At 43.1% G+C, this 26,969-nt stretch overlaps 1 protein-coding gene across 1 annotated transcript; it reads left to right on the plus strand.

Moving 5' to 3' along the window:
• The first annotated feature begins 2,304 nt into the window (after positions 1–2,304).
• LOC106575314 (ATP-binding cassette sub-family C member 4) lies at positions 2,305–26,630 on the plus strand. The gene is made up of 30 exons (XM_014151776.3): positions 2,305–2,535; positions 4,252–4,362; positions 5,647–5,767; positions 5,925–6,149; positions 6,692–6,781; positions 7,697–7,860; positions 8,898–9,023; positions 12,931–13,180; positions 13,958–14,065; positions 14,776–14,865; positions 15,560–15,751; positions 16,306–16,400; positions 16,500–16,586; positions 18,575–18,671; positions 18,909–19,118; positions 19,713–19,850; positions 19,980–20,017; positions 20,136–20,242; positions 20,385–20,531; positions 20,705–20,784; positions 20,897–21,047; positions 21,127–21,246; positions 21,408–21,518; positions 21,685–21,785; positions 22,670–23,017; positions 23,152–23,241; positions 23,347–23,519; positions 24,086–24,191; positions 25,657–25,791; positions 25,984–26,630. The coding sequence occupies exons 1-30, from the start codon at positions 2,462–2,464 to the stop codon at positions 26,068–26,070; spliced, it is 3,972 nt and encodes a 1,323-aa protein (XP_014007251.3). The 5' UTR covers positions 2,305–2,461; the 3' UTR covers positions 26,071–26,630.
• The last annotated feature ends 339 nt before the right edge of the window (positions 26,631–26,969 follow it).

The raw sequence follows: 26,969 nt of genomic DNA on the forward strand, positions 1-26,969 counted from the left end.
ATTGCGTCCGGATATCTTACAAGTGTAGAAAGATATGGACAGTAAAACCATTTAAAACATTATTATTGCACCTTCTAAAATCATTGAAAGGTAGCACCCACGTCTATTCCATTAATTTCTATTAATTTCATTGAAATGACATGGAAACAACGTTGATTCAACCAGTGTGTGCCCAATGGGACCATTGACTTATGGCATCAATATGTGTCTTAAAATAAATAAACACATAATATTTTGAAAGAGTAGGTGTTAAATCATTTGCATACAGGGAGGGACCAGGAATTCTGGTCACAATGCGGAAGGATATGAGCCACATTTGAATACCATGTGTAGACACATTTCTGAAAATATGGGCACAACCAGAATGTGGACAAGATCAGGACAAAGGACGCATGTTAGCGCCAGGTATATATGTGGCTATACAGAGAGAGGCGAGAGAGAAAAGAGAGAGCAATGCTCAGTGAGCCTTACAGCAGGTCTACAGTAGCTTTTACTGTTGAAAATGACATTCAAAAATGCTTTGAGTCAAGAATAGTGTATGTGCATGCTGAAAGGTTTTGCGCATGCTGAAAAGTTGTTGTTCTCTGTGTAGTTACATGTGGTTAAAATTAATTGCTTGAAGGTTACCTCCTCACTGAGTACATATCTGCCACAGCACTAATATATAACAGATGGTTGTTATGGTGTCACTGTTTACTATCCATTCTGCTAGAGAGAGAAACCAGATCACATCCCTGGAAGCTGATAGGCTACATGTGTTCTAAGGATACGTTTTTGTTAGCCGGGATTCAGGAACATGAACACACAGTCAAGGTTTACAGTTAGTTTTGCATCACACCTATTTAGGGTTCCTAGCACCAAAGATGCAGGAACCCTATTGTTTTTGTTTTATTATTTGTTTGTCACCAAATAACAAATAGGTATGGTACATAACTGTTATAGGGGGCGTCTCACATTTACACAGTGATATGTTTGATGTTGATGTGCTCAAACTATCAAGACTGTAGCTCTCATTTATATTTGTTAGAGGGTTGTTCCACAAAAATAGTGCCTTTTCTTTGATATTTTAAGTAGAAATTATGCACCAATATTGAATTTTAAAAGAATGTTATATTAAATGAAGTGCCCTTTAATATAGAACACATGGAGAATTCAATAAACCAGATTTTTTTATATGAATACAGGCTTGCTAAAGTGCCAATATTCAGCCTATGTCAACCCTTTGTCACTTCTAGGAAGATTTTAATCCACATAATCCCAATATGTCTCCAAGTTTTCACCATCATTATAAAGCCCTAGGTTTTTTGTTGCTTTGACAAAGTCATTTCTGAAGACTATTATTTATTTCATGTGATTAGTGATAGACGTATGTCTGTCATTTTAAGGTCAACCCTGTTACTGGAACTGAACTCTCGTTTTAATATGGTGAAACTATTCTTTTTTTTTATTCAAATGAAACATTGAACATCTAATTGTCAAATCGTAAAGTAAAAGCAGGTGAGCTGGTTCTACTGTTTTTGGACATTTTCTGGTGTTTTGTGGTAGAAAACTGAGCAGGTCAATGCAATGAACACAAATTTGTGACGCTTGCATTCAATTGCCACTCCCTGTTTCACACAAGGACCTTCCATTTCCCCTGTCACAACGGGATTTATGGCTGATTTAAAAATAAATCGTCAACCCCGTTATTTTATTTGGCACAAAATAGGCACTTAAGTGCCAAATATTTAACCTTTTGAGATGGGATTTTTTTTTTTGGGGGGGGGGGGGGGGGACTAAATTACACTTCTCAAAAGGCACTGAATTGATGGAATGACCTTACTAGTTTGCAGCAGTATGTTTGTAGTGTTCATGTTCTCAACAAACCAATGCCTTCAAGTGTACCGGGTGGTTCATGAACTCGAAGTTAGCTCCAGGTAGAAGTTGCTCTATTCCTAGAAAGGATGTAGCATGCAGTACTATATATTTACATTTTGGACATTACTGAATGAGACCGCTGCTGTGGATTGCCACCAACTACTACATTTCCACCGCTCTTTTTTCCATTAGTTACCGCAGCCACAAAGTCAAAATGGGCTTTTCGTAAAAGTTCATGAGAACCAAAATCTGCTTTTTGGTCTTAATTTACGGTTAGGCATAAGGTTTGGTTAGTAGTGTGGTTAGCGTTAGGTTAAAAACACATTTTAAGAAGATACATTTTCGAAATAGGCGGGGATTATGACTTTGGTAACTAGTGACGAACCAGTTTGGCGCTAGCCAGCGCGTGGCGTGCCACAGCACAATTCCGACTCGAGGTCAGTGATTGGCTGGCTGTCTTGTAACCTAGCCTAGTACCATGTGCGTGCAACCAAGTTACACAACAGGAAATAAAGTAACCGTTTTGAAGAGCGGAGGTAGCAGACTTTGTCGCATCTCACGCGTGGAAGTTGGCCAAGCCTTTGAATAGTGTCAGCAGGGAAATATGGAACCGGTAAAAAAAGATGCGAAGACGAATCCATCGGCAACAGCTAATATTTTCTCCCAGGTATTCTTCTGGTAAGTCAACAACCTTCGCCGCCGGGTTATTGAAATAAAGCTGAGCTAGGCTCTACAGGTAGTCGTTATAGTGTTTACTGAAAGTGGTACTTTTAGGCTATTCGAAACGTATTCGGTTAATTTTAGTTTGAGGGGTTAAACGATTTGCTGTGTAATTAAATTAGGTATAACGTCATAATGTACACTTATAACTCAAATCACTAGTATGGTTTATCACAAAGTGCGTTTTACCCATGTAATTCGATGGTTTTCCCCACCGTGAAATCACAATTTCCGGTTGATTCATTCAGTCTTGGATTAAGGATGACGCCAAGTAAAATTCCAGTAATTTATGAATCAAGAATATTGTTTGCGCAAACTAGGCTGTTAATCGCCATCTCATTTGTTTCGGATACACTCAGATGTAAACCCCTGCGAGAAGAGAAAGGATGGATGCCTCGTTTTGACTTGAATGAGACAAACTGTGCTTTATATTTACATTAAAGACGTACTCCAGCAATTTTTTGACATTTCCTGTTGAAAAACAAGACCCCACCTCCACGTATAAATACAGTAATATACAAATGGGTAAAACAAATGTTTTGAGCAAAATCGTTTTTTCCGAGTGCAAATGAGCTGAAAAGGTGGCTGGAGTAGGTCTCTAAAACAACATTTGCTGTTTGCTAAGGCATTTGCTGACAATTTGTACATTTTACATGCACAGTGCACACAGTTGGGTACTCAAGCATTTACAGTAAATGCTTTTTACAAAGACATGCTACCAGTAGGCCTATGTCACAAATAGAGTGATTGTCTACTGCAGTGGGGGCTTGGAGAGGTAGTGGGAGATGAAGAATAAACAACTTTTTTTATTTTTATAAACTCAGTCAGGCTTTCAACTTACTCTTGAAAGTTGTAATAGTATAATGCACAAGGTGTAATTTTGAAATTGGGTAGTGCATCATCAGTTCCTCGTGTCTTTGCAGACCTTAGAGCTATTTATAACTTGTCAGAAATGTCCAGGTGATGTTCACCAATTATGAAAGTAGTCATCGGGGAAAACATTGATAGCTACATATCGGGATATTATTTTTGATGATGTATCGTTTTGACTATCCCAATATTTTTGTGCTAGTTTGCTGTACCAAATCCCCAGTATTTGTCCTTCATAGCTTGTTTTCCATCTTTTAATAGGGAGCCAATTCATTTCAGCACTTTTATTTCTATGATGGATCAAAACCTGTTTTCTCATAGCTGTCTTGTCCCTCTGCAGCAGACATGTGAAGAGCAATATGTTTGGAACATCGAATCGCAATAAAATCACAGTATAGAATCACAATACATATCATATTGGAACCTAAGTATTGGGATAATATCGTGAGGTCCTTGGTAATTCCTAGCTCTAGATGAAAGGGGGGGCATGGGTGAAAAAGTTTAGGAAGCACTGGTCTACTGCAGGGTTTCCCAAACTTGGTCCTGGGGCCTCCCTGAGTGCATGTTTTTTCTTTCTTTTTTTTCACTAGCACTACAGTGATTCAAATAACTAACTCATCATCAAGATTTGATTATTTGAATCAGATGTGTAGTGCTAGGGGAAAAAACAAAACGTGCACCCAGGGGGGGCCCCAGGACCGAGTTTGGGAACCCCTGGTCTAGTGCATGCATTGCCCTGCTCATCCTGAATGTAACACTACATGTATTAAACACTTCATCTCTACCTCTTCTCTTTTTCGTTAGCTGGCTAAATCCTTTGTTCCGCATTGGATACAAACGGAGGCTAGAGGAAGATGACATGTACAAAGTGCTTCCGGAGGATGGATCTGAGAGACTGGGAGAGGAACTACAGAGGTATGGCAAACCTATAATTCTGAACTAAGTCAGAAGTAGCCTGTTGAATTGTGGTTAATTAAGGCCAAATGGAACGTAAAGCGGAATGGCCTTCGAACCAGTTGCTTATCGCCCACCTGAGGATGTTTATACTCCCACTACTATACACCAAGCATATCATGAAAGCCATATTCTGTTGGCTGTTTACCCTTTGATAAATAGATGGAAAGGAGTTGCTGCATTTAACATGTCATTGTTAATATTTTACAGGCTGCCTGTCCTGCCTGCTTTCAAGGATGGTTATGAAATGGCTCAATAAAAGGAAGCATGTAAATGAAGAAATATGAGAAAATAAACAAATGTTTCAGCATTTCACCAAGACGTTGTCTAGATTCACCTATCCAACCTGGCCCCAGGGCAATTTGTTGGATTTGGAATGTACATTTGTATCCCTCCATTTAGTATGATATGTTACCTTACAAATGGAATAACGGTCGTACCACATCATACAAATTGGATGACTGAATGTATCAAGCATCTTTGAGGATGTATAGTATTATACGTCTTGCTCTGAGGCCAGGCTTCTTGTTGCGTCATTAGCATTTGTGGCTAACGTTAGCGGCTAAAGCAGCAGGTTAGGAGTATTAACTTAAATTCTCCATACCTGTAAAGTAGAGGTTAGGGGAACGGTTAGCTAAAATGCTACAGTTGTCCCTGACGCGACTAAAACATGCAACCTTTGAGTTGCTGGACGAACCCGTTCTCCCCGACCAACCACCCAACTTTTGTTTCTGTCTTAAGTAACCGGACCATTATTCCATACGCAACGTAGCATATCATACTAAATGGAGGTACACAAATTTAAATAAAATATCCTACGTCTGTTAAATGTTGTCAAGCTGACCGATCTGTTGTCTTTGTCCAAACGGGGGTGTCAAACATTGGAAGGGTCCAATCTGGCCCGCAGGTGGTTTGAATAATAAAAACTCCATGTTTTTGCAGGGAAAACGACCTCGATATATTTTAAAATGACAAATCAATGTAGTTACTTCAGAACTATTTAAAGGTGTTCCATGTGTGATCTATATCACTAATTTAAATGTAAAGAAATGGCTGTACCAATCCTAGATTGTGCAATTGTATCACCACATGATGCAATGCAGAATTGAACATCCAGGTACTTATAGGGATTCCTTGCGTCGTCGGTCCTCGCCTCCTTCTCAAAACTCATTGGAGAGGATGTGAGAAATCAAGTCATTTCAATTGAGATTCTCCCATAGTAAAAGGAAAGCCGTCTTTCCACAGGCACTGGGACCATGAGGTGCAGAAGGCTGCTAAAGATCTCAGGCCTCCCAAACTCACCAAAGTCCTCATCAAGTGCTACTGGAAACCCTACGCAGTGCTGGGGATCTTTACTCTTATTGAGGTATGTAGAAAAAAAACATGACTGTGGAATACTTACCGGTACCCTGCCCTGCTAGGGAATTTCAATGATATCTTAGCCATATGTTTATATATCAAGCTGTGGATTCACCTCATATTCTCTGTTATATTCTCTACCTCTTCTCTTGTTCCCCCAATAGGAGGTGATTAAGGTGATCCAGCCAGTGTTCTTGGGAAAGTTGATCCAGTACTTTGAGAAGTACGATCCTGATAATATGGACGCACTATATGAGGCCTTTGGCTACGCTGCTGGTGTCTGTCTGTCCACCCTGATCCTGGCCATCACGCATCACCTCTACTTCTTCCACGTCCAGAGGAGCGGCATGAAGATGCGAGTAGCCATGTGTCACATGATCTACAAGAAGGTCTTTATAAGAGACACATGCCTACACACCTTTTTTTTCTTTCTCAAGGTCGTTTCTGAACTTCAACTCGGCTGACTAAAGGATGAGTCTCTCTCTCACACACTCTCACACACGTCAAACTCATTCCACAGAGGGCAGAGTATCTGCGGGTTTTCGCTCCACTCTTGTACTTGATGAATTAAGGTCACAAATTGGAAAGGAACTCCCCTCACCTAGGGCAGTATTTCCCAACCCTCTCCTCAGGGACCAACATACGTTTCACATTTTTGTTGTAGTCCTAAACTTGCACACCTGATTCAATTAGTCAAGGGGTTGATGATTGATAGAGTAATTTAATCAGGTGTGCCAGTTTAGGACTACAACAAAAATGTGAAGCGACTAGTGGTCCCTGAGGAGAGGGCTGGGAAACCCTGCTCTAGGGTATGTCTGCCTTTCCAAACTGACGTGTAGGTATTTTCTTTTGTATTGTGACAGTAACAAATCACTTGGTGTTATTTATTGAGTTTGCAATAATTAACTTGGTAATGTCTGTGTCACCCCAGGCCCTGTGTCTCAGCAGTGCAGCGATGGGAAAAACAACCACAGGCCAAATAGTGAACCTGCTATCCAACGATGTCAACAAGTTTGATGAGGTATGAACCTTGTAATATATATATTTTTCTAATCACTTTGCATATTGCTGACTTGGTCTAATAGCAACAGTAGAAAAAAGCTGTTGAAAATTAACCTGTACTTTTGATCGACTGTGCAGACACAGACCCAATCCAATATCAGCTCTGTTACTTCAACCCTGGAAGTTTGCATAAGTCGCACAAGGTTGACTGAGTTGTTACTTTGACTGGCACCATGCAGGTTAACACTTGAGTTTAATTTTGATCAGTGTGCCGACACCTGGGGTGAAAACGTAACCTATTTTGGCATCTAAAGGGATCTGTTTCTTGGTGACAGACTGAGGTATAGTACTGTGCATTCTGATAAAGGTCAGTCACAGGCTTCTCCAGGCACCTGGCAGACAAATTAACATTTGCATTGTTACTCCAGTGTTTTCCAATCCTGGTCCCCCAGTACCCCCAACAGAACACATTTTTATTGTAACCCTGGACAGGTACACCTGATTCAACATGTCAACTAATCATCAAGCCCTCAATGAGTTGAATGAGGCGTGTTTGTCGAAGGCTACAACGAAACGGTGTACTGTTGGGGCTACTCAAGGACCACGGTTGGGAAAACACTGCCCTACTCCACACTACTGTTTTGATGCATGTTGTGGTCAATGATTCAAAGTCAAGGAAAGATGCTGCTACAGTTTACTGTTTAGAACATGGCTGACTGGAACGTACACAGTCCGATTCAGTGACTGTAGCATCAAACTACGTTGTAGATGTAACACAGAGGTCTAGAACTCATGGCCACTGCAGGCCCGTAAGTCACTGGTGGCCTGCGGGTGGGAATTTGAGACAACTGATGTACAATAATCTTCCAAAATCCTGTTGTCACTGTCACCCTATGAGTTCCAACACATGATTCTCCCCCTCGCTTGGTTACAGGTGACTATTTTCCTGCACTTCCTGTGGGTGGGGCCTCTCCAGGCGGCGGCCGTCCTGGGGCTGCTGTGGGTGGAGATTGGCCCATCATGCCTCGCAGGCATGGCTGTCCTCGTCATCCTCATGCCAACGCAGACCATGTTCGGAAGGCTCTTCTCTAAGTTCAGGTAAAACACAATGTAGATCGGAGTTTGAGCTTAATATTTTTCAAAACAAGCAGCATTGAGTGCCTTCCTCCTTTTCTTGCCCAATATGAAACCCAATGAACATACCAATGGCTTTGTAAACTGATCTTTGGCCTGCTTTTAGTGTGGCCCCTATGAGGACGTAACCCTAGCGTGGCCCCTATGAGGACGTAACCCTAGCGTGGCCCCTATGAGGACGTAACCCTAGCGTGGCCCCTATGAGGACGTAACCCTAGCGTGGCCCCTATGAGGACGTAACCCTAGCGTGGCCCCTATGAGGACGTAACCCTAGCGTGGACCCTATGAGGGCACAATTGGCTGTCTTGTCAATAAATCAGGTTTGTCTAAGAAATATATAGTGGTCTTTCTTTTTTACCTAATGCAGGGATTGTCAACTAGATTCAGCTGTGCGAATATTTTTTTATGTATTTATTTGTTATAATTTTTATTTTATTTTTTTAAAGAATTATAAATATTTTTTTTTTTTTTTTTTTCTTGAGCAGATAGTCAGGGGGCTTGAACACGATTACAAATCATTTGTAGACTGCAAATTGACCGCAATAAGCCCAAACAGATATATTATTTGACTAAATCATAGTCATTTCAAACCTTATTTGCATATGATAGCTGCACGTGCTCCAGCAGGTATATCTCACTGGTCACCCCCAAAGCAAATTCCTCCTTTGGCCGCCTCTCCTTCCAGTTCTCTGCTGCCATTGACTGGAACGAACTACATAAATCTCTGAAGCTGGAGACTCTTACCTCCCTCACTAGCTTTAAGCACCAGCTGTCAGAGCAGCTCACAGATCACTGCACCTGTACATAGCCCATCTGTAAATAGCCCAAACAACTACCTCTTCCCCTACTGTATTTATTTATTTTGCTCCTTTGCACCCCAGTATTTCTACTTTGCACGCTCCTTGCAAATATTTCCAAAAATAAAATCATTTGGAGCTGGTGTTTTTACAGTCTTATGTTCAACAATAAAAATATTGCTCAGAAGTGTCCTTTCCTTGCAGGAGTAAAACAGCTGCCTTGACTGACAATAGGATACGCACCATGAATGAAGTGGTGTCTGGAATCAGGATCATCAAAATGTATGCCTGGGAGAAGCCCTTCTCAGCACTGGTCAATGATGTCAGAAGGTAAAAAAAAAAAGTATAACATTGAAGATTTTGAACTGATCCCACTGCACAGAACAAAGTCAATATTGAGAGAGTGTTAAATTTGTAGATATTGTTACTGTAATAATGCTTACTTAACAAGCGCTATTGTCCAAAGCCCATTACAGATTGCGAAATGTGTTATTTCAAAAATTCTGCCATCACCCATGATTCAATTCAGCTGGTTATCCTGTTAGGATTGCTGACGCGAGTGACGGTCCCATGATGTGTTTTAACCAAATACCTTCCTCTTATTTTTCTGTGATGAGGAATCGACACCAACAATAGCTTCTTGTGATGTTGTAACGATGTTTAAGGAAATTGTCAAACACACTAACTACATTCATGTCAGTCTCCTGAGGGTTTGTCCAGACATTTTAGATAAGCTTATCTAGTACTTTGTGCCAAAGTAACACTGACACAAATGTATAAGTTATACAAACAATTGTAAATGAGAACTTGTTCTCAACTTGCCTACCTGGTTAAATAAAGGTGAAATAAATAAATAAAAACATACAGTTGTCAGTCAAATCGACTGAAATCCTAGCGATTAACCCTTTTCATTAGTCTTGGGTGGTATACTGGGGTATTTTGAAATACCCACGGTATGATTTTCAATACTGTCACTATATACTCAGGGGCCAATTTATTAGGTACACCCATCTAGCCACCTTTTCCTCTAGAATGGTCTAACAAGATTCAAAAGGCACTCGCACATCTGAGCAATCTTGTTGCAGGTGCATGGCAACAGTTGAAACAGGATGAATGAAAAAAGGAAACCGCACACTGCTCTTGATAGTATCACTGATATTTAATAAGCTTACGTATCGGCCTAACGGCCTTCGTCAGAGCTTTTGTGAATTTTCAGAAAACAGCACCTCTATGTAGACAAATATTACAAAAGTGTATAGACAAGACGTACCGAACACGTCCATAAAATCACAACGAGGACATAGCAAGTTTTCATTAATCATTGGGTACATCATACGAAAAAACAAAGTAATCTTAAATAGGAACATATTTTAAATTCACAACATAACATACATAGGCATTTCATCATTAAGTCCAAATGGTAGCTATAAATGTAGAGGATGCGCACAGTGCAACAATATGATGAAGTGTGAATATTTCTGCCACCCACACACAGGAAAACGGTTTCAAATTAACGATATCATCACGTGCACCACCACCCATGTTATTTACATTATTAAATGTCCATGTGGGCTCTGCTATGTCGGTAAAACCTCCCGCTCTCTCAAACAGATAATTAGTGAACATAAAAGTTCAATCAGGAGAAACGACAGGGATTATCCAGTCGCAGTACATTTTAATGACCTGAAGCATGACATTTCAACCTTTAGATTTTGTGGCATAGAGAAAGTCAAGATATCAGACAGGGGAGGTGATATTAATAATACTCTGAGCAAAAGAGAATGTTTTTGGATTTTCACCCTCCAGACATTATTTCCTAAAGGACTTAATGATGAAATGCCTATGTATGTTATGTTGTGAATTTAAAATATGTTCCTATTTAAGATTACTTTGTTTTTTCGTATGATGTACCCAATGATTAATGAAAACTTGCTATGTCCTCGTTGTGATTTTATGGACGTGTTCGGTACGTCTTGTCTATACACTTTTGTAATATTTGTGAAATGCATATTGTTATGTTTGGTAGCACTTATTTATTTTTCCTTTGCCTCCAACCCCTTTCCATACGTGGAACGGATGTGGGTGGGGCTAGGTCTACATAGAGGTGCTGTTTTCTGAAAATTCACAAAAGCTCTGACGAAGGCCGTTAGGCCGATACGTAAGCTTATTAAATATCAGTGATACTATCAAGAGCAGTGTGCGGTTTCCTTTTTTCATTCATCCTCTAGAATGGTCTGAATTCTTCAGAGATTAGAAACTTTGCTCAATTAGTATCAATGGACCTAACGTGAGCCAGGATAACATTCCCCCACACCATTACACCACCGCCACCAGCCTGTACCGGTGACACCAGGCAGGATGGGGCCATGGACTCATGGTGCTTATGCCAAATCCTGACTCTACCGTTGGACCAGGCAATGTTTTTCCACTCAATAATCCAGCGTTGGTGATGGCATGCCCATTGGAGCCGCGTCTTCTTGTTTTTAGCTGATAGGAGTGGAACCCCGGTGTGGTCAACTGTTGCAAGGACCGAGGAGTTGTGTGTTCTGAGATGCCGTTTTCCACACCACTGTTCTTTGCCTGTTTGTGGCCACCTGTTATCTTGCCTGATTCTTGCCATTCTCCTTCGAGCTCATCAACGAGCTGTTTTCGCTCACAGGACTACCACTGACTGGATGTTTTTTGTTTGTCACACCATTCTCTGTAACCTTAGTCACTGCCGTTGCTGAGATACTGGAATCGGCCCACCTGGCACCGACGATCATACCATGCTTAGTCTCTTTGGTCACTCGCTTTGCCCATTCTAAAGTTCAGTGGAACAGTAACAGGATGTCTGTCTGCCAGCCATGTGAATTACTGTCGGGGTGGTGTACCTAATAAACTGGACACCTCCAACTCAGGGCTCCAGTTATGTATTTGGTTTGCTAAGTGGCTAGCCTGCAAGATCAAGCTTCTTGGTGGGTGTCTGTCCTTGCAATTTGTTTATGTTGACTTGTGCTTGTTTGCAATTAGCAAGCGTCCGCTATGGGAATACGCTAGTCATTTGTAAGCTTTTATTTTTTACTGTTTGAAAAGAAATGGTGCCCCCTTGTGTGCATTGCCAGGAACCCCATACCCCGGTATGATACAGAAGCGGTATGAAAATCTGGATAACACCAAACCCTACTTCTCATAACCACCACTGTTGCCTGGTGTGGTATTGCTAGTGGGCCTCAGACACACAACCACCATGTACACTGAGTGTACAAAACATTAAGGACACCTGCTCTTTCCATGACAGACTGACCAGGTGAAAGCTATGATCCCTTATTGATGTCACTTGTTATATCCACTTCAATCAGTGTAGATGAATGGGAGGAGACGGCTTAAAGAAGTATTCTTGAGACATGGATTGTGTATGCATGCCATTCAGAGGGAGAACGGGCAAGACCAAAGATTTAAGTGCCTTTGAACGAGGGTATGGTAGTAGGTGCTAACGCTGCTGAGTTTCACGCTGAACCGTTTCCGGTGTGTATCAAGAATGGTCCACCACCCAATGAATTGAGGCTCCGCTGAGGGCAACAGTGGGGTGCAACTCAATATTAAGAAGGTGACCTTAATGTTTTGGACACTCGGCGTATACTACGATGTCCTAAAATGGACAATGGATCACAGAGCTGGCATAAAGCCACTGGCATGTTAACAAGTGTCGACAAGCTCTGTCACAGCTTCTCCACCTCAGAGCTGTGACATGGACCTGCTACTACTATCCAGTCATAAGGCTGTCTAAATCTGTCACCTGCCTGTTAGTATAAGGAAAACAAGGTGCCCATGGTTCTTCCCAGTGATTAAAAATACTCAATCTGAGCAATTTATAAAGAGCTACATAAGGATTCCTCGTGCAGTGGTTCATAATGTGACTGAGTGAATCTGTGGTGCACATCGGCCCTGTTTTGAATTCTGGATAGCAACAACCTCTCCTCATGCAACAGGACAAGCCCTGCTCCTCTCCTTTTGAATATCCACACGTGTTTACACATACTCGCAGGGCTAAGATAAGTGGCCAGATAAACCAACAGTCATCAAAGCCATGTTATCAGTGTGTCGTCTTCCTGGTTTTCATGTCAATCATGTAGCATCCTCATGCATATTTATATGCAGACTTGTTTCTCTGTGGTGTTACATTTGTTGAAATGCTTCCTGGGTTTGTTTTTGTTACGCTATGTTACGGAACACCTCTCTCTCATTCTTCCCTCAGGAAAGAGATCTCCAAGATCATGTCGAGCTCCTACCTGCGAGGTCTCAACATGGCCTCCTTCTTTGCGGCCAGTAAGATCATAGTCTTCATCACCTTCACCGTCTACGTCCTCCTGGGGAACACCATCTCAGCCAGCCGGGTGTTTGTGGCCGTGTCTTTGTACAGTGCCGTCCGCCTCACCGTCACCCTCTTCTTCCCCTCGGCCATAGAGAAGCTGTCTGAGACGCGCATCAGCGTCCGCAGGATCAAGGTATAAAATACATGTGAGCTTCTGAGACTGCAACCATTTTAAGGAGTTTCAGTATTTGTTTGTGGTATCATATGGTAAAGTTACTGGGAAGCACACAGCATCTGTAGTATTCCAAGGTAGAGATGCTACGACGCATTGTCCCTCGTTAAAAAGAAACCGTGTGAAATGAAGATGTAAAAGCAGCTAAGCGCTCATGTGAATCATCACATTCTTTCTTGGGTGGTTTTAATCCAGCAAGTTGTTCTGGTTATTGTGCATTACTGTATGCATTATCTCTGACGAATGTAAGTATTACCTCTGTGTGAACCATACAATACCAGAGCTCTCCTGAGGTTGTGCAAAGCTCGTCTTCTTCACGTGTTGGCTTCTGACAGTGCAGGTGTCGTCTCTGCGCTGGGTTCATTTTTAGTTAATTTTAGATGTGCTGTGCTGACAGTTGCCTGGATGCCAATGTGAAACACAAGGCCTGGCTATGGCTGACCCCCTAAGATTCATTATGTAATCCTGTCACATTATCATGCTTTATGATCAGTCACTGTAAAATCATCATGGGACTTATCTGAGCCACAGCCAGGCTTTTCATTACTGTATGCCATCTGATTGTTCAAAGCCAGGGACGTAACAGGCATCATTGCTATCAAGATCTTCAAGTTAAATGTGTCATCTGGATCCAACACGATTGTAAACAAAGCCTGGGCTCCGTCTCGACGCGGTGCTTTTGTTAACATGATGAGACATGGCTGTATATCACTGGTTCTCTCTTGTTTCCACTCTCAGACTTTTCTCCTGTTGGATGAGATTGTGAAAAGCAAACATGGATTCCTCCAGGAGGAGAAGCAAGAGCCCAATGTGGACATCCAGGACCTGATTTGCTACTGGGACACGGTGAATGTTCAACCACTGCCATTCAGACTCCTAAATACAGCTACAGTGCTGTTTACTGCTATCTCACACACACCTTTATTACAGCTTGATGCTACTTGTTGTGTGTGTATACAGTGAGCTCATAGTATTGGGACAGAGGCAATTTTGTCTCTACTCCAGCACTTTGAGCTCACTGTATACACACTCCACATTTTAAATATTACTATGAGGTTAAGGTGCAGACTCTCAGCTTTAACTTGACGGTATTTTCATCCATATCAGGTGAACCGTTTAGAAATTGCAGCACCTTTTTGTACATAGTCTTCCCATTTTAGGGGACCAAAAGCATTTCTAAACAAATTCACTTGTGTATTAAAGTAGTCAACAGTTTAGTATTTGGTCCCATATTCCTAGCACACACTGATTACATCAAGCTTGGGACTCTACAAACGTGTTGGATGCATTTGCTGTTTGTTTAGGTTGTTTCAGATTATTTTGTGCCCAATAGAAATGAATGTTAAATGTCACTTATTGTAAATAAGAATATAATGCTTTTAAACACTTCTACATTCATGTGGCTGCTACCATGATTATGGCTAGTCCTGAATGATTTGTGAATAATGATGAGTGAGAAAGTTAGATCATACCCCCAAGACATGCTAACCTCTCGCTGTATTACAACTCTTATAATAAAGTCTAACCTGAAATGTCCCCTCTCTCACTCTGTACAGAGTCAGGACGCCCCGTCTCTCCAGAACCTGTCACTCACAGTAAAGTCAGAGCAGCTTGTCGCTGTCATTGGACCTGTGGGGGCTGGAAAGGTCAGAGGTCATGTTTCTTGGTGTGCCAGCCTATTACATCACTGTGTGAGGACAGCAAGGCAACTAGAAATATTATTTTTCTACCGTGTGAATCAGAAACGGTATTGCAGGATTTGTAAACATTGAGGTTTTCTCCTCTGACTGTGACATAGTGCCTTTGTGTACACTGAGTTTACAAAACATTATGAATACCTGCTCTTTCCATGATACTTACCAGGTCAATGCTATGATAACTTATTGATGTCACTTGTTAAATCCAATTTAATCAGTGTAGATGAAGGTGAGGGGACAGGTTAAATAAGGATTGTTAAGCCTTGAGACATGGTGCCATTGAGGGTGAATGGGCAAGACAAAATATTTAAGTGCCTTTGAATGGGGTATGGTAGTTGGTGCCAGGCGACTGGTTTGAGTGTGTCAAGAACTGCAACGCTGTAGGGTGTTTCACGCTCAAGAGTTTTCCTGTGTATCAAGAATGGTCCACCACCCAAAGAACATTTAGCCAACTTGACACAACTGTGGGAAGCACTGGAGTCCACATGGGCCAGTATCTCTAACGCTTTCGACACCTTGTAGAGTCCATTCCCCTGATGATTTGAGGCTATTCTGAGGGCAATATTGAGTAGTTCCTAATGTTTTGTACACTCAGGGTATGTTCTTATCAAGCTCACCTGTTCCCCCTTCAAATTTCCCACAGTCCTCTCTGCTCAGCGCCATCCTGGGGGAGTTGCCTCACGACAAAGGGGTGTTGAAGGTCAAAGGTCAGCTGACCTACGCCTCCCAGCAGCCCTGGGTGTTCCCTGGAACCATCCGCAGCAACATCCTGTTTGGCAAAGAGCTCCATCCTCAAAAGTATGAGAAGGTCCTGAGAGCCTGCGCCCTCAAGAGGGTAAGACACACTGAATGGAGCTCTCATGGTATTTAACGCTGGGAGATTTCTAAATGCAAGGATTGAAGCTCCATTGAGACCGTCGGGTCTCTTGAACTTTGACTGCAAAGAGAACCAACACCTTGGTTTCTAGGTGGTACGCCTTCCATCAGAGCTGTCAACACTCGTACATGAACACATACACACTCTGTCCCCTCTGCCCTATTGAACACAATGTGAGACTAGATTCACGCTCTCACAACCACATCCCATGAAACAGACATCTGCTCTACAAACACACTTCCTCTTTGATCAGAGGACTGGACTTTCAGCCACACATTCACTTGCCATGGAGAACACTTCAAACACACAGTGATCTGTAGTGAGTGTCACTTCCCCAGCCGTGCACTCTGTAACATTAACACTGTCCTCTTTCACTGTGTACAAACTGCATTCCCTCTGTGTGTGGAAGATCATGTCCTGCACATAGTCATTATGGCCCTCCTGTTGGAGGGATTGTGATGGTTGTGGGTCCTATTAACCCCTGTCGTCTCTGTTGTCCCTTCTGTGTTCAGGATATGGAGCTGCTGCCAGACGGGGACCTGACAGTGATAGGGGACAGAGGAGCCACCCTCAGTGGGGGACAGAAAGCTAGAGTGAACCTGGCCCGGTAAGACCACAGCTCCACTTCATACCAGAGTAGAAATGAGTTGAGGTACATTCTATAGATGAATATCTTCCAGTCTCTGAAAGCCTTGTTGTGTCTCAGGGCTGTGTACCAGGATGCTGATATCTACCTGCTGGACGACCCTCTAAGTGCTGTGGATGCTGAGGTCGGGAGACACCTGTTTGAACAGTGAGTGAACCTTAGTTTCAGCTAAACAGTTTTTAAAAATATATCTTTTTTTATACACAACTGAATAGTGACGCAATACACTGCTAGAACTTTGCTCTCAGTACACCGTCTCAACATGACTGTAAAAGAGCAAAACGATAAACACAAACCGACTTGGCACACACTGGTTGTTTCCACGTCATTTCAATGTAATGACGTTGAACCAATGTGGAATAGATGTTGAATTGACATCTGTGCCCAGCGCATCCATTTTGCAGCAGCATAATCCTCACTCTCCTTGTCCTTATAAGGGGTCACGGGGATTGCCACAGGGTAGCTCACCAAGTCTAAACAAGATGTGCTACTGTAACATTGGCTAAGCAAGGACATTACCTCATTGATTATGAGCAAAGCATAGAGCAATGTATTCCTCTTACTGAAGCATGTAAAGCAGTGAATGAACTACTGACATACTGAAGCATAAACTGGAATATGTACAGTACTTCCACTATTGTTCTGGGGTGTTATGAAGCGTTCTGTTCCTGCTCCTGTCTCCCAGTCCTTTGTTGGTGGCTGGTGATTTATCTGGCAGGGTAGCGGAAAGCCTGGAGCGCTCTATTCCAACCTCCCTGAGGTCTCCATCAAAGCAGCCCTAGCCTCTGATCACAGTGAGGGTAGGAAGGCAGGAAAAGGAGTGGTGCTGCTGCCACTGTCAGGCACACAATGGCCAACAGAGCCCTACTCTACCTCTTCCTGTCACATGACATGGTCCCCTGGAAAGTGTTCATAATGGAACCAGCAGGGCAGTGATGAGCAGTGGGCAGCACGTTTACTGTGCAGGGCTCACATGTATGAAAAGCTATAACGGTTAGAACAGGTTTCAATAGCATTGTAAGTGTAAATCTGTGTTTTTGGTGTGGATGCGGTCACAGACCTGCCAACATTCACACATTTTTACCTACCAACTATGCAATTCTGTCCATGTACGAGATATGAGTTAAAAGTATCCAGAAATGAATATGGCCTGAATTGATTTTAATAAATACATCCACTGAGTAAATCATCCCGATTCTCGAGCTGCAACACACAGACCTGTATGGAGTTTGTGTCAACAGATATGGCGATTTAATACATCATTATTGGACGTTGCTACGCGTCTGCCCCTCCTCCTGTTTGATGTGATGCTGAGTTTGCCGACTTGTCAGCTGTACGTAAACACATGGACAAATCCCTTTTTGACCCCGTGTGTTGTGGAAAGGTAAACACTAATGGTTTCAAGCTAACGTTAGAGAACATAAGATGGACATTCAGTGGGCTCTGAAGTGCCAGCAGTTCATTTGCTAGTGAAAGAAATGAAATGGAAATACGAAAAGTAACTGGTCGCATTTATGCGACTGTGATATGCATTTAATACTGCGTCCCATTAGTTGTATTTTCCACGTAACATTACGAGGATCACGCAACCTGATAGACTGTAATTATCAAAAGTCAATATAAACATCTTGGCTTTAAATGGAGTCGGGAGTTTAGAAGACTGCGCGATAAAGAACGAGTGAGTGTCTAGTATTCGCTAACGAGGAAATGCTTCTAAAATGCCTTTGCACTAGATTTGAGATTTGATCAATTTAGAAAATCTGAAATGATATACGTGCTGCAAAGAAATCCAATAGGCACCTTTACCTAGGCTGACACAGCGGACTCTTCTAGAGAACAGAGTTCAGGTTCCCTTTGTGGTAGCCTACTTAAGCATTGTGTAGCCAGTTTGATCTGTGTAGATGCAATCATATTTTTAATTTTTTCAAAATTATTTTGCCTTTATTGTTGTTTAGGAACCATGTCTAAAAAGCCAATACTTGTGAGCTGGCCCTAGTGATTGGCCCTGTTTGAGAGGTGACAATCTCCAATTTGCCGGCGCCATCTGGTACTCTAAAAAGTTGGACAGGGTTGACAGGTCTGCTGTCATCTCAGACTGATCCTCTGTCTCCATGTCTATTTCCATGTGTGTCTAGGTGTATCTGTGGTATTCTGAAGAATAAGCCCCGCATCCTGGTCACCCACCAGTTACAGTACCTCCAAGCAGCCAATCAGATCCTCGTCCTCAAGGAGGTGTGTTCAACATTCCACACACACTTTAAGACTACATAGGAGCACATGCACTACCCTGTGCTCAAGTTAATGCAGGACCTGCACTGAAAGTGGGGGTGGTTGTGTTACCATGGGTTACACTGTAAACAGTTGGTGTAAACAGTTGGTGTGAACACGCGTATAAATGCAGACAGACTTATACATTACATACAAACTCCAGATGTTTGGTGGGGTGTGACTTTCGTGTGTCTGTTTCAGGGTCACATGGTGGCAAGGGGGACGTACAGCGAACTCCAGCGCTCTGGGGTCGACTTCACCTCCCTCCTGAAGAGGGAAGAAGAGGGGCCACAAGCCCCAGGGGTGGAGACTGAAAGCCGCTCGCCATGCAGCCGCACCCTCTCGCAGAATTCAGTGGTCTCCCACACCTCCTCCATGCGCTCTGTTAAAGATGGAACTGAACAGCTTCCGGTGGGTCCCGCCCACTTCTGGTCCAGTCCTTAGATACAGTCACTAGGAGCATTTTCACTCTGCCCCTGATATTTGGTAGCAAAGCAGTGAGTGAAGGAAAAAGTTACCTGTGCTTGCTCTTTTTGTCCACAAGGCAGTGCGTACAAACTTTTAGTAGAAGTTTGCCAGACAGCATAGTCCGTCATATCTCAGACAGCACTGACCCGATTTTGACGACACTTGGGTGAATGATGTCTTGCCATAGAAATCCGGCATTTACACAATTACACTTATTTGGCCCAAGGGGGGGGGGCACTGCATCATTCGTGGGGGACAGTGTTTACTGTTGCCTTGTAATTTTAGTAGAAGCTATGCAAACCACAGCAAAGTACATGTTGTACTTTCCTTTTAAAAAAAAAAAGTGAATTTGTATCTTATTGACATGCTCAGATTCCCCAACACAGGGGTTGTGTAAGTTCTCAACTTCCCTCGTGCTTGAACCTACACAGAGTGACTCACTTGACATGATATCTGTGCACCGTAATGTTATTTTATTTGCAGTGGCTTTAATGAATAACCCCCAATAAAGCATATGGTGTTTGTGTGTAACTGCAGGCAGAGCCTGTCCAGACAGTAGTCGAGGAGAGCCGCTCGGAGGGGACCATCGGCGTCGGCCTCTATGTCAAGTACCTGAAGGCAGGCGCCAACATCCTGGTGTTGATAGGAGTTGCATTACTCCAGTTCCTAGCTCAGGTAATGACATCATAACCTCAGTACAACTACATGGTCAAAAACAGCACTAGTAGTGTGGAAGAAACTCAATCTGACGACGACTTCGTTAAATGATATAGGTCTAGTCACATACTTATGTTTTGTGTGCAGGCAGCATATATTCTGCAGGACTGGTGGTTGGCATATTGGTAAGACATTTTTAATTTCACTGTTCATTTCCAGTCATGCAACTGTCATGATACCCTTTTAACATGCTGTGTTGGGACTGGCTCTCTGCTTTAGCTCTGTCTCCTCTGTGATTGACAGGGCAGGAGAGCAGGAGAAGCTCAACGTTAACGGCACTGTGACCATCCAAAATGGTGTCAATGTCACTGAACAGCTGAACCTGGATTTCTACCTCGGCATTTACGCAGGTGAGACAGTGGAAACCCTACTCGGGGAGTTGTTGCTACTCCTAGAATAGTGTCATGAAGGCTTTTTCTTCCTCCATAACCGTTTTGTGTCTGTCTGTGTTACAAAATGTAACATCCTAAAATGGAAAATCTGTGTTTTCAGGTTTGACTGGAGCAACTCTCATCTTTGGCTTTGCCAGGAGCCTGGTGATGTTCAATGTGCTGGTGAAAGCTGCTCAGTCTCTGCACAACCGCATGTTCAACTCTATCCTCCGGACACCTGTACGCTTCTTTGACATTAACCCAATTGGTGAGCCATAAGCCAATGCTCAAACTGGAACACATAGGGAAAGCGATTTTTCTGTTGCCACAGTTTCTGTGATGAGAGATGCTACATTGTTTGCTTAAGGTCAAACATTAATATCTGTAAACAAAGAAAGAAAAGTCTTTAAATTCCTGGTCTTGTCTTCTGTTGTGTCCCAGGAAGAGTCCTCAACCGCTTCTCTAAGGACATCGGCCAACTGGACGCGGCCTTACCTTGGACCTTTGTGGACTTCATTCAGGTGAGCCACGACACATTTTGGCCAGTCATCTTTACAAGGTATTTACTATTCGATCACCAGTTAACCTGTTCCCTCTCCTCTGGTTATGTCTTTGGGATGTTTTCCTGAGTAGATATTCCTGCAGATCATCGGTGTGGTCGCTGTAGCGGCCTCCGTCATCCCCTGGATCCTCATCCCATTGGCTCCTCTTATCATCGTCTTCCTGTTCCTGAGACGCTACTTCCTGCAGACGTCACGAGATGTCAAGCGCCTGGAATCCACCAGTGAGTGCCAGTGGCCTTTTTTTGCTCAATAGTCTGCGTGCACATGGACAGTAATCCGTAACGGTGTGTCTCTCTGCAGCTCGGAGTCCAGTCTTTTCCCACCTGTCCTCGTCCCTCCAAGGTCTGTGGACGATTCGAGCCTTCAGAGCCGAGGAGCGATTCCAAAATACCTTTGACGCTTATCAGGATCTGCACTCAGGTGGTTGTCCTTTCAATGCTGCCTTACTTCCGTTTTGTTTGTCTCAAATGGGTCTAAGTACATTGATGGAGAATGATATTTAATAACATGTTTACATTGTACCCAGTCTCCGCTCTGTACAGTGTGTTCTATAGGAATATAACTGAATCAGTGTCCCTCAGAATCCTGGTTCCTGTTCCTGGTCACCTCTCGCTGGTTCGCCGTCCGCCTGGATGGCATGTGCGCCGTCTTCGTCACCATCACCGCCTTCGGCTGCCTTCTGCTCCGAGACCGTAAGGGACAACGGCACACAGAGCCAACACAATTACAGAGTACACTTGGGCTGAAGGAGGTTATGAAAACTGCAGCTTGTTGCCAGACCAGACCTAGAATAACAATGATTGATTGAGCATTGGGTCTAACCAGTGTCCTGTTTGTTTCTCCTCCGGGCCGTGTTAGAGGTGGAGGCTGGATCTGTAGGCCTGGCGTTGTCCTACGCTGTGACTCTCATGGGGATGTTCCAGTGGGGGGTACGGCAGAGTGCTGAGGTGGAGAACATGGTGAGACAACCAGATATGTAGAGGAACACCTGTATTTACAATCAACCCCTTCTTCAGAGATGCTACATGCTTTACAAACCCACCAGACAACTTAGTCTGGAAATATGTTGATTGAGATGTGTAACCCAGTTCTCAGAACTATTAGTGGTCACTCTGACACTGTCTATTTGGCCTTTCATCTTCTTCATGCTGGTTTTCATGCCAGGATGCAATGTTCGTCCATAACATCTTTCAAGAATCCAGCCTGAGGGTTTTCTGAAGCTTCTTAATGCAGTTCTCTATAGTGCTTTTAGTTTCAAGTTTAAATGTACTTCACAAGTACATTGAAATGCCTTTTCTTGCCAGCTCTAAACCTAACAATGCAGTAATCAATGTAGTATTAAAAATAACAACACAAAATCACATGAGAAATAGAAATAAGAAGAACATGTGAAGTCAGTAAGCTATAATTGGGGTCAGTCAGTTCCAGTACCATATTTACAATGTGCAGGGGGTGGGGTAACTAGGCATCAGGATGTATGATAAACAGAGTAGCAGCAGCTAATATGTGTGTGCAAATGAAATGAGTGAGTGTGTAGAGTCCTGTCAGTGCGCATAGAGACAAAATTAAATACAAGGGTCAACTCTGATAGTTTGTGTAGCTATTTAGCAGTCTTGTGGCTTGGGGATAGAAGCTGTTCAGGAGCCTGTTGGTGTCAGACTTGATGCGCTGGTACCACTTACCGTGCGGAAGAGGACAGTCTGTCTTGGGTGGCTGGAATTTGGGCCTGCCTTCCTGGATGGCAGTGAGCTCACCCCCAATTATGTACTGGGCTGCTTAGAGAAGCCATGCTAGGACAAAAGCCAGGCCTGTTTGACTGACATGGTTTATTCACCGTCCTCAGATGACATCAGTGGAGAGGGTGGTGGAGTACACAGAGCTGGAGAGTGAAGCACCCTGGGAAACCCAGAAGCGTCCTCCTCCTGAGTGGCCGAGCCAAGGCCTCATCACCTTTGACCGGGTCAGCTTCTCCTACAGCTCAGACGGACCGGTGGTCCTGAAGGACATGAAGGCCATGTTCAGGCCCAAAGAGAAGGTTGGCATCGTGGGCAGGACGGGTGCGGGGAAAAGCTCCCTGGTATCGGCTCTCTTCCGCCTGGCAGAGCCAGAGGGCAGGATCTACATTGACGGAGTTCTGACCTCCGAGATCGGCCTTCATGACCTGCGCCAGAAGATGTCCATCATACCTCAGGTAGCTACTGTTGGTGGGTCTTCTGTGGCTGCTCTGTCCCTTAGTCCTTCTGAATGTAGTAAAGGCTCCTAGTTCAGATATGGCTCTGTTAGAGCTTATTACATTTTTCTGTTTGTGGCCCCTCTGTTCTGCAGGACCCTGTGCTTTTCACCGGCACCATGAGGAAGAACCTGGACCCTTTCAGCCAGCACACAGACGAGGACCTGTGGAACGCTCTCCAAGAGGTACTGCTCCTCAGACTCCTATTGATACAGTAACAGGATATACTCTCACGCATTGACATACAGGTTGTGGAAACTTACTTACTCCAGTAACTGTTTCCTCTCCAGGTCCAGCTGAAGTCTGTGGTGGAGGAGCTGCCCAATAAGATGGAGACGGTTCTGGCTGAGTCGGGCTCCAACTTCAGTGTGGGTCAGAGGCAGCTGGTCTGTCTGGCCCGAGCCGTCCTGAGGAAGAACCGCATCCTCATCATCGACGAGGCCACGGCCAACGTGGACCCCAGGTACAGAGCTGCCTCTCCCATACACATGTGTTGCCATGGAGGACCTCCTGTCTGTCCTTTAGAGCTGAGCAGCAGAGGCAGCTGATATGCTTTAATGCTGCATTCATAACCAAGTGGGAAGGTGGTATTTACCACTTATGACTGGGAAAATCCACTTGAAGGCCCTTCCAACTAGTAATTACTAGTGGGGAAACTCGTCTATCATCCCTGAGTTCTGACTTTTCTCACATGCTGACCTCACCTACTAAGGAAATTCTCGATAACATTTGACTGTTAAATGAAACAGTAAAACCGTACAAAAAAAAAAGCTATTTACTAATATGGTTTTCGAACACTTATTTGTTCACAGGCATGATAGCTGTAATTTTAGTTTGATGCAGCCTGTTGTCAATTAGCCACTCGTCTTTTCTCAATTAGTTGAAAGCATCCAACTGGTAATTACCACCTTCCCACTTGGTTATGAATGCAACATAAGACTGGGAGGCATCTAGTAGTAGAGGAAAGTGTGAGTGTGTTTCTTCCTCCCAGCTGAGTGTGTCCTCCCTGTCTGTGTCCTGGCTCTGTAGAACAGACGAGTTGATCCAGAAGACGATACGAGACAAATTCAGGGAGTGTACCGTGCTCACCATCGCCCACCGCCTCAACACCATCATAGACAGCGACCGTATTCTGGTGAGCTCTCCAGTTACACAATGATCACCCAACTGGGTATCTGTCTACTCTAGAGTATGAGTTTTTTATATTTATATATATATATACACACACTATTAAAATGTTTTTGTTTTTGAAAGAAATCTATTTTGTCCTTTTTAAAATAACATCATTGATCAGAAGTACAGTGTTGACATTGCTAATATTGTAAATTACTATTGTAGCTGGAAACGGCAGATTTTTATTGGAATATTTACAGGGGCCCATTATCAGCAACCATCACTCATGTGTTCGCTAATCCAAGTTTATCATTTTAAAAGCCTAATTGTTCATTAGAAAACCCTTTTGCAATTGTTAGGACAGCTGAAAACTGCAATAAAACTGACCTTCTTTAGACTAGCTGAGTATCTGGAGCATCAGCATTTGTGGGTTCGATTACAGGGTTAAAATAGCCAGAAACAAATAACTTTCTTCTGAAACTTGTCAGTCTATTCTTGTTCTGAGAAAGGAAGGCTATTCCATGTGAGAAATTGCAGAGAAACTGAAGATCTCATACAACGCTGTGTATTACTCCCGTCACAGAATAGCGCAAACTGGCTTAAACCAGAATAGTGGGATGCCCCGGTGCACAACTGAGCAAGAGGACAAGTACATTAGTGTCTAGTTTGAGAAACAGATGCGTCACAAGTCCTCAACTGGCAGCTTCATTAAATAGTACCTGCAAAACACCAGTCTCAACGTGAAGAGGCAACTCCAGGATGCTGGCCTTCTAGGCAGAGATGCAAAGAAAAAGCCATATCTCAGACTGGCCAATAAAAAGAAAAGATTAAGATGTTTCTCAAACTAGATACTCTAATGTACTTATCCTCTTGCTCAATTGTGCACCGGGGCCTCCCACTTTCTATTCTGGTTAGATCCAGTTTGCACTGAGATCTTCAGTTTCTTGGCAATTTCTCACATGGAATAGCCTTCATTTCTCAGAACAAGAATAGACTGACAAGTTTCAGAAGAAAGTACTTTGTTTCTGGCTATTTTAAGCCTGTAATCGAACCCACAAATACTGATGCTCCAGATACTCAACTAGTCTAAAGAAGGTCAGTTTTATTGCTTCTTCAAAATCAGCACAACAGTTTGTGTTAACATAATTGCAAAAGGGTTTTCTAATGATAAGTGTCTTTTTTTTTTTTTATGATAAACTTGGAATAGCTAACACGTGCCATTGGAACACAGGAGTGATGTTTGCTGATAATGGGCCTCTGTACGCCTATATAGATATTCCATAAAATCTGCCGTTTCCAGCTACAGTAGTCATTTACAACATTAAATGTCTACACTGTATTTCTGATTCATTTGATATTTTAATGGACCAAAAAAATTTGCTTTTCTTTCAAGAACATTTCAACGTGTGTCCAAGGGCTTGTCAGGTCCTTTTTGTATCCTAATGATAGACCATAGATGACTTACTATAACTTCATTCTGTTCCCAGGTTCTAGACGCGGGTCAGATCCACGCATACGACGAGCCCTACACCCTACTTCAGAACCCTGATGGTATCTTCTTCAAGATGGTCCAGCAGACAGGCAGGCAGGAGGCTGTTGCCCTCCTGCAGTCAGCTAAACAGGTAAGTAGCATACTGACTCAACAGAGTATGTTCACTTTACTCTCCCACTCTGTTCTCTGGTAGTGAAATAGCTTACTGTTCAAAGTGACATGCTACCACACAGATGTGTGGGAGTTGTGTTCTTGTGCGTCCACATACCTCTGACTTTTCGGGTTGGTGTACACTAACACCGGTTGTCTCGTCTTGATTCAGGCATACAACAGCCGGAGTCGTCCCAGTACGACCAACGGAGGGGTCGGAGTGGACGGCAACTTGGTCATCTTTGAGACGGCCCTGTAACAGCCTGGAGGAGGCTTTGACTATTGTTTAAGCCTGGAGTACTGCTCCTCAGAGTTGGCTGGTACTGAAGTCCCATGGTATTCTCCAGTCTACAGAGATCAACAGTGCCTTATCACCCTGCAAAAACTCCATTTGGACAGGAAGCTGCGAAGAGGTGGAACGGTTTGGTCCAGTGTGCCATAGGCTGAGTTGAGTCAAATCCACTTATGCAGTTGTAGGGATTTTTCCCCAAGCTAAGAAAGTTGGGATGGGGAAACACTAAATGTTAACTGTCCCTTATTTATTTTAGTTTATTTATCAAACGAACATGCAGTAACCAATCGATTTTAAAGGAATAACGATTGTGACTTGACTGATAAATATCTTTGCCAGACTTGTGTACATAATTTACAAGGGCCAAAATTTGAGGACTCTTTCCTTAGATTCATTTACATGGCCTATTGTCTGGTTGAAAGTATAAACTACGTAATGTAGTTTTAGTGCCTTCATTTTTTTGCAGCAGCAGTTTTTAGATTAGTCATCTTTGTATAATTCATATTTATTAAATGTGGTAATGTGTATTCAATGTAAAAACGTAAGTTATTTAGCCATACCAAATAATCATTTCTGATTAAGCTGCCGTGGCGTTTACCTTTAATACAGTCTACACGAACATTGCCTTTCAATTTCATTTGCGCTATAGCGAGGAACTTCCGCCATACAGATTGAGTAAAGCCCCAGATCAACATTTATAAATGTGGTTTTCCTTATTAGATGTTGTCGAGGGCAGAAACAAAGGTGATTGTAATTTCAGGAATAGGGGTTGGGGTAAGGTTAGAAAACAAACCACACTGAGATTTGACCTTCTGGTCCCTGTACCTATTTCATGGTGCCATCAGGGGGAGGCCACCACACTGGTT

Source organism: Salmo salar, chromosome 17 (assembly GCF_965601325.2).
Source record: "Salmo salar chromosome 17, fSalSal1, whole genome shotgun sequence".
Classification (NCBI taxonomy): domain Eukaryota; kingdom Metazoa; phylum Chordata; class Actinopteri; order Salmoniformes; family Salmonidae; genus Salmo; species Salmo salar.